A 12,311-nucleotide genomic window follows, 5' to 3' on the forward strand; every position below is an offset into this window, starting at 1 on the left:
GAACAGGCCTTTGCGTGCCTGTCAGGGACCTTCAAGTGGTCCGAGCCCTGATTGTTTTTGCATGAGTGAAATTTGCTGGGGAGAAGCTTCCTTAAAGCAGCTTATGAGGATTAGGGTCTGTTTAGCACACAAGCAAGCACATCCGTCCATAAGCACGCACACACACAGACAGCCCACCACACTGAACACAGCCCCTTAATCCAGCCTGGTTTATAAAGAACATCTGCTTTACAGCTTGCTTTTGCCAGAAAAAAAAAACAACAACTAAACTACCAACTGGTTAGTGTAGACAGCTGGATTTCCCTGTGTCCGAGATGCTCCAAGCCGGTTGACTTAATAATATAGCAGCCATTTAGCTCTTTTTATAGGCAGAGAGGCCTGCAGGCCTGTATTAGGATGTGCTGGAACAGTTTAACCTAGTCTAGTCCAGTCTGTATAACAGTGACATGAACACCATACACACTGATCGTGCCTGGCTCTTATAGTAACCAGGCAGTGTGCTCCAGTACCGTTGAGTATTAATAACTGTTGGAACGGTTTCAACAGGTAATAGACTAGTATTAGAACGATATCCCAAAAGGCTTTTTTTTTTCTTTCTTGAAGGCACAAAATAATAAACTTGCAAAATTGCCCTTATTTATTTATTAATACATTTAGTGTCCAATTCTTCTTCTCCCCAGTTTAGAATGCCCAATTCTGTTCCCTCATGGCAGCAATTCCACCGCAATGGTTCAGGAGCACTGAAATGTGGGTGTCCTCCGATCCCATGAACAAGCCAACTGCCTCGTTACATCCAGGGGCTCTATGGTAGACGTCGGCAAGCAAGATATTTGAATCTCCAAGCCAATCCAATGTTTCGCCGTGGCAGACAGACATTCGAATACCAATCTAAAGCAATCCAGCGCGATGCGATGAAAACGCACGAACAGAACAAGGTGTATCCCACTGCCTATCATCTTGGGCCTCCTTCACTTTTTCAATCAGCTTCCTTTAATTATCCTATCTGGGCAAGAAGCCTTTTCTGAGAAAGCACACGGGGCAGAGAGGGGACTTCTTAGAAGTATCTTGCTCAACAGAAAGCCCCTCATAAGCAGCTTGTGGCTCCCTTAGTGAGTTGTGATGATATGTTTTTCAACCACATTTCTAAACAATGTGCTGCTGGTCATTCCCAGCGCTGGAACCCATCCCTGCACTCCGTGCCAGGCACATGCAGAGAAGGTGGGAGGGTGGAAGAATTCAAGAACCGCTTTTTCATTTTTCAATTATCATCATCTGGACCTGGACCATACCAGCTGGCTTGGTTAAGGGTGAGCAAAGAAATAAAGAGCTTTAAGACACAAAGCACCCCCCTCGATGAGATGAATGGGTGGGTCCATCCCAAGTACTTTCTTCAAGCAATAAAAATCCATTAGCTTCAGAAGACTGTACTTCACAAACTAGGGTTACAATGCACTGGTGCAGAATGATAAAGGACTAGGGATAATTACATGGAGGATGGTCAAAATTTAAACACATTAGACATTAGAAACTATAGTGTAGTTTCATAATTGGTAAATAAAAATACAACAGTTTAAATCAATTACTGAAAATAAGTCTTAAGAAAAATGTTATTTTTATTTTAGCATTACCAACACAGTAACCATTTTCATATCATCTTTTTATATTAGTTCAATGTAAAATAAATGACTATTGGTCGAATTACAATAATATACAACATTATTTTACACATCAATGCATATCTTAGTTCATTCCACTTGAATACATAATCCCTTTTTTTATCTGGAAATGATTGAAATTTGTAGTAAAAACACTTGACAGAGTAGTGTAGCCCTATGATAACAAAAGACAGGGTTCTTAAAATATGTAGTATTCTATATTGATAATTTTTTTTCTAAATCTATACAAAACATATAAAGAGCGCAGGTGGGGCCACAGAGTTGAAAGGTCACATTGCCACATGACTTGAATGGAGCTAGGAAGTCTTTTCAATAGCCGGTAGTTAGGATTCTGCAGGCAAGCTATAGAAAATATGAACCCGGACTTGACAACACAACCCCTCAGAATGATTGCAACATCACATCAATTTCCATCTTTACATAGCAATGCAAAATGACCTTTAAAAAGCACTGGGTTACAAATAAAAGGAGAAAGCTGGGCACCGGATCCCAGGAGCGTCTCACTGCTCCTCACAGTGGAGGCACAGCCTCCCGACTGCATTCATGCAGCGATCTCGGGAGGAAATTATTGCAGCCCACAGAACATTCCCTTTAATCCTCAAATACAAAAAAAGGTACAAAAGCTATATGTGCACAAGACAGCATGGTAGCTTCACAACTGGAATTATTACTGTAAAAACTCCCACAGCCTCAAGACAGGTTTAAAGATAAATGCTTTTAGATGTATCGGAGTGAGAAAGACAAAAGAACACACCCCTGAGCATGGAGGATAGGTGGAATGCCCTTCCACGTTGTTTTTCTCAACGTTATCTAAGACATGTTCATCTTGTGTGTTAAAGATCAGCTCTGTGGGTCTCTTGTACGATGTGATGCTTGCTTGGGCAGGTCAGGTACACATCCTCTTTATTTCAGATGAAGGCAGTAAATTGCAATGGATCTAAAATTTTACAAACAAATCTCCCTTTAGATTTAGGATGGATTTTATAGTCAAAATAAAATTCAAAGAGACAATTTTTACACTTTGGACTTAATGATCAGCAAATTTGTCTTTTTCCAAAAAACACCAAATTCATTTAAAATGAGGTTTCTGGTTCCCCTGGCAGAGCTGAGGTTTCCACACACTACAGCACTGGTCAGACCTGTTCTCATTGAGCACTATTCTATCAGAATAAATGTTTGACCAGAACTGCTTTCCCTCTCCAATGTAGTGCACAGTACAGGGAGAATGACATTGAGAGACCTGCCTGCTTGGAGCAGAGAAAAGGGGATCATTAATACAGGGACAGCACAGCGCTCCCTGAGAATGGTTTCGAGAGCGGTTTCTTTAGTTGACACTTCGGTCATCTTCAATGTCTTCTCTGAGCGATGATGAAGCCCCCAGCAGGCCCGGGACAGCTGGCTGACCTGAAACGGAGTCACAAGAGAGGGTGGTAAAGAATCAGCCTTTTTAGCTAAAAGCCAACAGGGGGCTCCAATTGCAGTACAATTTACAGCCAGTAGGTGGTGGTATTACACAGCAGGGTTACCCCTTTAAAAAGTTGGACACATCCTTGTAGATTCCCTGGTGCTGCAAAATGCTCTAAAAATAAATCCAGCAGTTGCTCTCTCCTGGCGGGGTACAGGCTGATCGAATCTCGACAATTGCTACCCATGTGCCCCCCTAAAAATGTAGTGCCGAGACAGAGTACTTACGGACTCGGATCCCGATTGGCCAGATCAGGATGCTGCACAGGCAGAACGTCGCCACAATGGCCACGCCCCCGGTAACAATCACCATGACGCTGTGGTAGAACCAGACGCAAGCAGGACAGCACACCTGTGTGCTGAACCGGAGAGGGGAGAAAATACCTGAATCAGAAATGACCAAGTCCCTCTCAGTCACTGTATAACAACACAAGGCTGCATTTCAAAAACGAATGCTGACAAATGTTCTTTCTGTTTGAAATTGGTTCCAGTGAAGGAAGGACAGCGTTTGGAAGTGAACGCTTACTGGCATGGGTGCAGAGCCTGAATTATCATCACGCTTATTCCATTGGCCACTTTGTCAGTGAAGCTCATCGCCCCGTACACGAAGGCACCGCTTTGCTGAAAAACAAACAGAAACAGATCACTGCCAGTACTGCTCCTGTGCCATCTCAAGACACCCAAGAGCTGATGCAGTCCGATTAAACTCCACACAGAAATACACACGCCAGGTTCCACAGCGGTGGCTCGCGTTGGGTTTGACGAAAGGTCAAGCTAGCCTGACCAATCAGTTCCGTTTGCTAGTTTAGTAACACGTTTTGATTTGTCAGTTTACAGTAAAAACATCAGCGGCCCCGGATGAGAGTAAAATCCGCTTTCAATCTGCTTTTTAAAAGAAGTTTAATCGCCATGGATTGGTCCTCGATTGTAAAGGTGAGGGAGGGACAGCTTTTCTTGTTTATGAAATCAACACAGTGCTAAAATAGGAGTGCTTCGATTTGAATTCCTTACAGTGTTTCTCCCAATCAGGTCGGCGGTCATTGAGAGCGAGGTCACTAAGATGGTGGCTGAGCCAGCACCCAGCAGCACAGCGGCCCCATACACCGACTTCCCCATCTTATGGTCCAGCAACACCCAACAGGCAAAGGCCAGGATCAGCAGCAGGCCTACAAAGTATGTCATCTACAGCAAGACGTTCAGACAGCACCATTAATGCAGGCCTCTCACAACAGGACAGGAGAAGAAATTCACAATGCATCACGCAGGAAAGAAAAAACGTATTAAGCACTATAAAAATAAAAATAAATAACGCACTTAAGAAATCTCACATGCCACAATCTACCTATAAATATATATTTTAAAAGGAGCGGATTCATATTCTTATGTTACTGTGTGATGTGTTAAAGTGTGAAGGATCTCTTCTGTTGCCATTCACAGCAACGTGCGTGTTCTGATTTTGCACGAATGAGACAATGTCCCTGCAGAGGTGCGAATGGCGCTAGTTACAACAGGAAATAAATATATATATATATTACTGTAGTGTATTGTTACATTTACTAGGTATATCTGAGTATTTCTAAATGTGCACTGTACTCCGCATTTACCACGGTTTGTCATGTATTTTACTTCCTCTCTCTGGGCTGCCCATTGCTTACACGTGCTTTACGACACACTGCTGTGCTCTCACTATGGGTTACGTTCATAGAGACGACTTGAAAGAGCGCCTTGTCAAGCGACTCACGTTTCTGCCGATCCACTTGTTGACTGGCTTCATGATCAAGGAGGACATGAATCCACTGACGTACATCACCAGGGGGATCGTAGCGATGTAGTTCTGTCAAGAGGGAAACGAGCACAGTGCGACTCCTCAGTTCCACATTGCAAACATACGTACAACTTGAATGGATCAGTTGTATTGTAATTGCAGGCGATGCTGACAAGGTGTACATGTTTGCTCAATAAAGCCTGTGTCGTAAAAGGTATTGGAAATTTTAAAAATGAATTGGAATTTAACAAAAGGGAACTGACCCGAACCCTGATTAAAATGCAGTTGCGCAATCCTAGCGGTCATTCCTAAAACCATTTCTCACTTCACTTTTAGGATATTATGCATAACGTACGTAAGACATTAAAGTAATTAAACATTACAAAGAACAGTATAGAAAGTAATCTTTGGATTTATAAGAGCCGGGATGGATTTTACAGCACATACCTTGGGCAGAAAGAGCGAGTTTGTCAGGTACATAGATATGTAAGTCTGGGATAGGTTCACAATTAGTCTTGTGCACATGTACAGCCCTGCCACCTAGGGAAAGACAAACAAGCATGTCAGTGACAGACAACCAAGCCACGGCTGCACATTCAATATGACACCCGTGGGAGGGAGGCAGACGTGTATTACCACGACGCAACACACAGTGCAGAACAGGAAGTGGAAATGAACAGTCTCATGGCCATTGGATAAGAGGCATTAAAAGGCATACAGAGGGAGGTACAGACAGAGATATCTATCCACCCCAATCAGATACTCTCATGTAAAATAATGCGAATGCCACGTTTCATCACAATTGGATGAGCGTGACAAGCATATGCAAGGACTGCGGACATTCATGATGCAGGAATCCGGACTTGCACAGCTTTCTGTCACAGGTCCTGGATTTGCTCACCTGATAGAAGGCAGGTTCTAGCAGCCAGTGCTTCCACTGTAGCAGGGAGCACCCTCCAGCGTCCTGGGACCTGGTGATCAGGGGCTGCCGCTCATCTGCAGGACATGAGGCGGCAGGCAGGGGGCGCCCTTTCTCCTTTGTTCCAATATGGAATAGCAACGAGAACACCGACCCTAACCCGATTACTATGAGGGCTAGATTCTGAAAAAAAAAAGATTAATAAAAATGAGTTAGGGTTGCGCAGAGTATATGAGAACTTATAAGGGGGAAAATTAAACAACTTCCTAATTTAGGGGGCTACAACATCTTGATTTTGGTTACTGGCAGTGGTCAGTCAAAGCCTGTCACTCCAGGCAGTGGAATTCAATTCAGACATTATCCCACAGGAACCTACCCTAAAGATAGGGATGTCCTGCCTCCCCAGGCTCTCCGTCTGCGTTGGGTCGCCCGTCTGGCCAGCCTGAAAGTAAAACAGTAGCCAGGCCACCCCATAGACAGCGATGTTGGCAATCACAGTGAAAGCGTACCTGCAGGGACAACAAGATTTGCAATTTGAAATCCAGCCAGAACACGGTCAAAAGGGATGCAATGCCAGGATTGCCACTGCCTCCAATTCCATCATCTTGAGAGTCAGTCTGAAGACAGTCATACTGAATAGTTTTGGGTGCGGAAGCACCTGCCAACCAAGCGCCGATCAGCCGCCTATCAAAGTCAGGTCTGCTGTCTTGCCCATCATGACTGAAACTGGGAGATGCATCTTCTAGGTGAGAGACGTCACCTGCTTAATGTCAGGAGGGATTGCCCAGTTATACAAAAGTACGTGCCACATATTCTTGACAGGTTTATCTACAGTAGATGCTCTTACATGAACTATGCAAGGGATAGTGGGGGTTGCAGTTGATTTCCACACACAGCATATAACTGTGTAGTCACGACTGAAGCTACAGATTATGATCTTATTCTAGACACACCCACAAATGAACAGAGCCTGCAATGTGACGTCTGCACTTTCAGAGAAGCAGAAGTAACGCAAGGAAGGAAATCAAACCCAAAGCACAGCAAGGACTGCAGAGGAGGCTATTTTTAATGAAAAGAAAGATAACCCCAACCATGTTTGAACAAATTTAAGCACCCTGTTCCTAAGATATAGCCTAGATCCAAAAATCTTAACCATGCACTAGATTCCACTTACTTATGACAGAATACCAGTGCACGCATAACCAAGGAGCCGGTCATTTTACAGGCAGTTACACAAACGTATGTGCATGCGAATCTCATTTGTGTTGCTGTTGAAGATTTAGTATTCCAAGCTGTAAATAGTATTTGGTCTAGATTATATTATGGAAGCGCTTGATCTTCCCTGCTTCCCACTCTCTGCACATATCTGGAATGGGATTCCCCTTGAATAGGGGAATCCCGGTGTTTCAAAAACCAAAACAACAAAGAGTTTCTAGGAAGCTCTCCACATGCATGGGGCAAGGGGGTTCCCACTTACTGCGGGGCCACATAACTCCACAGCTCACAGTAATCAAAACCACTGGGTTGTTTAAAGCCGCAGTGTCGAACAATCACGATTAAATGTTTGAACTTACAACAAGGCTATGTTTCCATCTGACTCTGGGACTGACTTGAAAGCGGTCTGAAATCAGACTCGTTCATTCCCATCAGCAGCAGATCCGAGTTCAAATCCATTTTAATTGGGACTCTTGTCAGGCAACCCCAGTTAGGCTTGCGGGCTGGCAAAACTCGATCTCTCCACACCGGCCCTGACAGTGGAAGTTACCTAACGAGAATCCATACAAGGGGCATGAGAGGTGGGGTTTAAAACTCCAGGATGTGCGTTTCAATGAAGCAGATAAATGTTGAAATAAAAGATGTTTAAAAAAAAAAAAAAAATCACCTGATAAATGATTTACTGTACTGTTAAAACAGAATGCTGGAGATTGGCGAATTTATTCATAAACCACATTGAACCCAGGTTGCAAAAAAACCCAGTACAAATAATGCAAACGCCTAGCACCTGGGGCTTCGACTGCTGAACAGGAAAACCGCAATTTCTAAAGATTATTTCTGTCTTGACATTTCACAGGAAAGATAAGCACTTGACATTTTCAACATGCAGATCACGACCTGCTTTAAGAACTCCAGTACCTTAAAATGAAACATATAGAGGCTCGCTGCAAAGTTTGAAAAAAGAAATTCTCAGGGTAGCTGGTGTTCTGTACTTAAAGCAGCTTACTCTGAAACACACTGTAGTGTGAAGCAGGTGGTCTTCCTGTGCAATGATATCGGTGTCAACCAGTAACCGCAGGCGAAGCCACGAATAAAACACACAGTGCTCTGTATCGGGGCTGAGAATTCATTATCTTACCACCTCCAGCAGCATTCTGCAACTACAGCTAAAAGTGAAATCCAGCCGTAACAGCCAGAGACTACAAACCTGTGGTTTGTGAGTAAATTCAATGTGGTCCCCAGTCAGCCTGCTATACCAAACAAGCCCATGAGGGAGTGCCAGAGGTCCTGTAGAGTTCTGGGCACCAGGTAGTTATAGTTTCCTTTGTAAGAAATATTTTTCCTTAGACTGTAACCTGATTGGTTCACATAGCAATGGTATGCATGTCCACTGTCCCGATTGGTTCACATAGTATTAGTATGCATGTCCACGAACCTCTCACATCTGGTCGCCAGTTTACATGGGGAGTGGGTGATTCTCTATGGAAACTTTTCAAATGTTCTAAATTAAATCTGCCAAGCCATGCTCTTCGTTTTAAAAGGAGGAGGCTGTGTGGTCCAGTGGTTAAAGAACTGGGCTTGTAACCAGGAAGTCCCCGGTTCAAATCCCACCTCAGCCACTGACTCATTGTGTGACCCTGAGCAAGTCACTTAACCTCCTTGTGCTCCGTCTTTCGGGTGAGACGTAATTGTAAGTGACTCTGCAGCTGATGCATAGTTCACACACCCTCGTCTCTGTAAGTCGCCTTTGATAAAGGCGTCTGCTAAATAAACTAATAATAATAATAATAATAATAATAATAATAATAATAATAATAATAATAGCTCAATCAATGTACAACACCAAATGATTGTGTGCTTAAAGGGAGTTTGCTCTTTGACTTTGTGAAGGGGGTGTCAAGCCTGGTGACGCTCAGCGCTTGGTTACCTGTAGGCAGTGAGCTCCACTTTCTCCTGGTCGTTGGTGACGAGCTCCGGAATCAGTGAGAGGTGGGAGATCTGTGTAGCTGCCCAGCCGAACTGGAAGACAACGATGAAAGGGATGAAGTAGACGAGTCCCACCCACTGAGGAGTGCCCTCGGCACAGCCCATACAAGGGTTAAAGATGAACGGGAACGAGAGGAGCACGCTCACCGTACCTGGGGGGACACAACAGAGAGACGGACGCATTGGGTTACTATGGTGACCAGTCGTGGCAAATTGAAAACGTTTTTTGTAAGGGTACAATAAATAAATCAACAAACCAATGAATGCGTTCAGACAGATTTCAGGGGAAAAGAAAAATCAAGTCTTCGTGCTTCGAAAGAGAAATAAAACACAGAACGGCAGCTGTCTGTATTTACGAGGAAATATTTTCCTGAAATGCAGGCTCTACGGCAAATGAGACTGACTCCTACAAATGGATTGGGCAAAAGCAGTATTTTTCTACATACAAGAAATACACCCAATGACTGTGTTATTATTATTATTTACGGATATTTGAATGGCTCCAGTGTTGCTACACCGTCAATGAATTGTAGAAAAAAAAAATTCCCCGTTCACGCTGAAAATCGGATAACCGTGCTTCCGGTTAATGTACTCACCCACAAGATGCCAGGACTTTCTCTTGCCATAATTCCGGCACCCCGGCGTCCGGTCAGACTCGTAACCTATAAGCGGGGTGCAGATCCCGTCCGCTATCTGTCCGACAAGCAGCAGCACCCCAGCGACGGTATTATTGAACCCCAGCACGGAGTGGTAATAGACCAGCAAATAGGTAAACCACATCGAAGCGCACAGGTCGTTCAGAAAATGACCGACAGAGTAACTCAAACGGGCACATAACGATAACGAAATGTCATCTGCCATTGTAATTATATCTACGCTCCCTTTTGGTGTTAAACGGATTTAATTTTGACCTAAGCTAGAGCAGTATTAACTGTTAGGAGTATCGCTACATCTAAAACCTTACTTACGACGGTAATCGAAAAACACATGCAGATCATTTCACCGGCAAACTAAACAATACACATGTCACTGAAATCTACGAAAACAACACCCCTTCGTCTTCAAAAACAAAAGTGAAAATGAACACAGCACAGAATACCAGGAATATATTGCACTGCAGTACCAGCTACAGCAATAACACAAGCATTGGCAACAGACATTCCGTCTATTTTGTTTCCCTTTTAATATCCTGGGCTAAAATCCCCTTCGCCCCCTCACCCTGCACTGTAAACACTGTATCCGTCACATGCGATACTTCTCTCATCGCTATCTCTACATCCTGCCACAGACGCGTCTGCTTATGTATCTAGTCTGCCACAGGTTTGCCCCTGGCAGGAAGCATATTGACATCCGTTTTGCCCAATCGTTGCCCACAATCAGCCAAACTAAACCAGTCAGAATTAAGGAGGGGTTGGCTTAGAGGGTTTAACAATGGCCCATGTTTCTCAAACCGGCGCATTAGTCATTGTTTCTCTTTAAAAAGACAGCGAACCCCTTTGCAGTGCCAGTGTTTTGTAACCACAGAGATAATTCAGCGTGTAGTAGTTGGGAGTTTGTGTCACGCTTCATACATTCAAATAATACAATCGTGACAGTGTAGATTCTGTCAATTGGTAAAACACATTCTAAAGGACGGAGTTAACATTGCAAACGAGTCTCTAAGTATTGGCCCCACCCCTCTTCTCATCTCGTTAAAATCTTTTAAAAAAAGCACACTATCGCTATTGTAAAGTGCGGTTAGATTTTAGTGATGCAATATAATATCAGTCCTAAACACTAACCACTCATCAGCACACAGCCAATGCAACCGTTTGTTAGGTACCGGTAGGTGTGTGGCTGGTGGTGACACTGATCACATGAGCTCGTATGGTTTTGCTCATTTGACTGGACTTTGCAACTGTCAATTAATTTTCCGAGTCCTTTAAAAACATGGTAGTGCTGCTGGAAGCATCACAAGACACGAGCCAGCAATGCAACTCTATAGGTCTACTCAATGTAGCATGTCCTTTACCTGCTCAGCGAGCTCCTGGGTGTGTTCTGCTGTCCATGGCTGTTTTTGCTTTGATGATTATTTACCATGCTTAATTACTATTCCAGCCAAAACTGCTACTAAAAAAAAACCCCACGAACCCCCCAATTGCACAAGATCACATTCTATACTACAAGAGAAACCCTTTGTTATGCTGGTGTGATCAGAGTGGTTTTTGCAACTATATTGTGGCTGTATTTTCAGAATGCCCCTTCAGCAATTTTATTTGGCTGCTCCCCATTTCCTTTTTTCACTTCCACTTCCGCAGTACCCCTGGAGCAAGGAGTATTGAGATCACTGACACAAGGAGTATTGAGATCACTGACACAAGGAGTATTGAGATCACTGACACAAGGAGTATTGAGATCACTGACACAAGGAGTATTGAGATCACTGACACAAGGTGGCAGCTTGTAGTGTTTTTAATCTACTCCTCTTCTAAACACGTTGGCAGAATCAAATAGCCTGTAAGGTGACAGGTGATTTAATCTTCATTGGCACTGGAACTACAGGGCAATGCAACAAAACTACAATGGTATCGCCATTGGTAGACCACTACCGCAGTGGTAAAATTGTCATATGTTGACACATTAATAGCACACTACTGGAAAGTCATTGCCAAGTACTTCCGTCCCATTGTTGATAATGCTGCAGTTCTCAGTCTCTGCTTCACGCTCCAGGCTCCTAGAGGTGGAAGGTCCTGCTCTATTCTAGTTCACTTCTAGAAGGTATTGAATTCGCTGTGTTCTACCTTTGTGTGAATCTGTGCTCGTAATGGACTATTGAGATGCACCTATATTGGTCTGACAGGCACACCATTAAGGAACTAAACTAAAACTAAATAGCTCCAATTTTCTGTGAAAGATGTAAAGTCATACTTAGGAAGACAAAGTCTTTAGCCTGCTCAAATCAGAGATTTACGGCCAGTTAAAGTGTAATAAAACGCGGTTACACATTAAAGAACTGAGATGAACCCACATGGTCCCAAACCCAGACCTCGAGGCTATCACATGCCAGCTGTATGACGGTGTAAACATTGAGCCTCCTGCAACACTATAGGAGCACACAGCGAAATCCTTTTAAAACTGCTTCTTTCTCAATACTGGCTTTCTGTCTGGCCACTTTATAAGGACCAGCATCTAATATCGGGTTGGGTCGCTGTTTGCCCGGATCACCGCTTTGACACGGCACAAGGTGCTGTAAGGTGTCTCGAGGGATCTTCATCCATTCAGTCATTAATATCTCCTAAAAGTGTAG

At 43.7% G+C, this 12,311-nt stretch overlaps 1 protein-coding gene across 1 annotated transcript; it reads right to left on the minus strand.

Moving 5' to 3' along the window:
• Window positions 1-1,860: 1,860 nt before the first annotated feature.
• Window positions 1,861-10,408, minus strand: LOC117966283 (major facilitator superfamily domain-containing protein 12-like). Its single transcript, XM_059014172.1, has 10 exons — window positions 9,622-10,408; window positions 8,967-9,177; window positions 6,201-6,333; window positions 5,807-6,007; window positions 5,353-5,445; window positions 4,882-4,974; window positions 4,152-4,322; window positions 3,667-3,761; window positions 3,369-3,499; window positions 1,861-3,080 (listed from the first exon to the last, which is right to left on the minus strand). The coding sequence occupies exons 1-10, from the start codon at window positions 9,884-9,886 to the stop codon at window positions 3,001-3,003; spliced, it is 1,473 nt and encodes a 490-aa protein (XP_058870155.1). The 5' UTR covers window positions 9,887-10,408; the 3' UTR covers window positions 1,861-3,000.
• Window positions 10,409-12,311: the final 1,903 nt, after the last annotated feature.

The sequence above is a fragment of the Acipenser ruthenus genome, chromosome 47, assembly GCF_902713425.1.
Source record: "Acipenser ruthenus chromosome 47, fAciRut3.2 maternal haplotype, whole genome shotgun sequence".
Classification (NCBI taxonomy): domain Eukaryota; kingdom Metazoa; phylum Chordata; class Actinopteri; order Acipenseriformes; family Acipenseridae; genus Acipenser; species Acipenser ruthenus.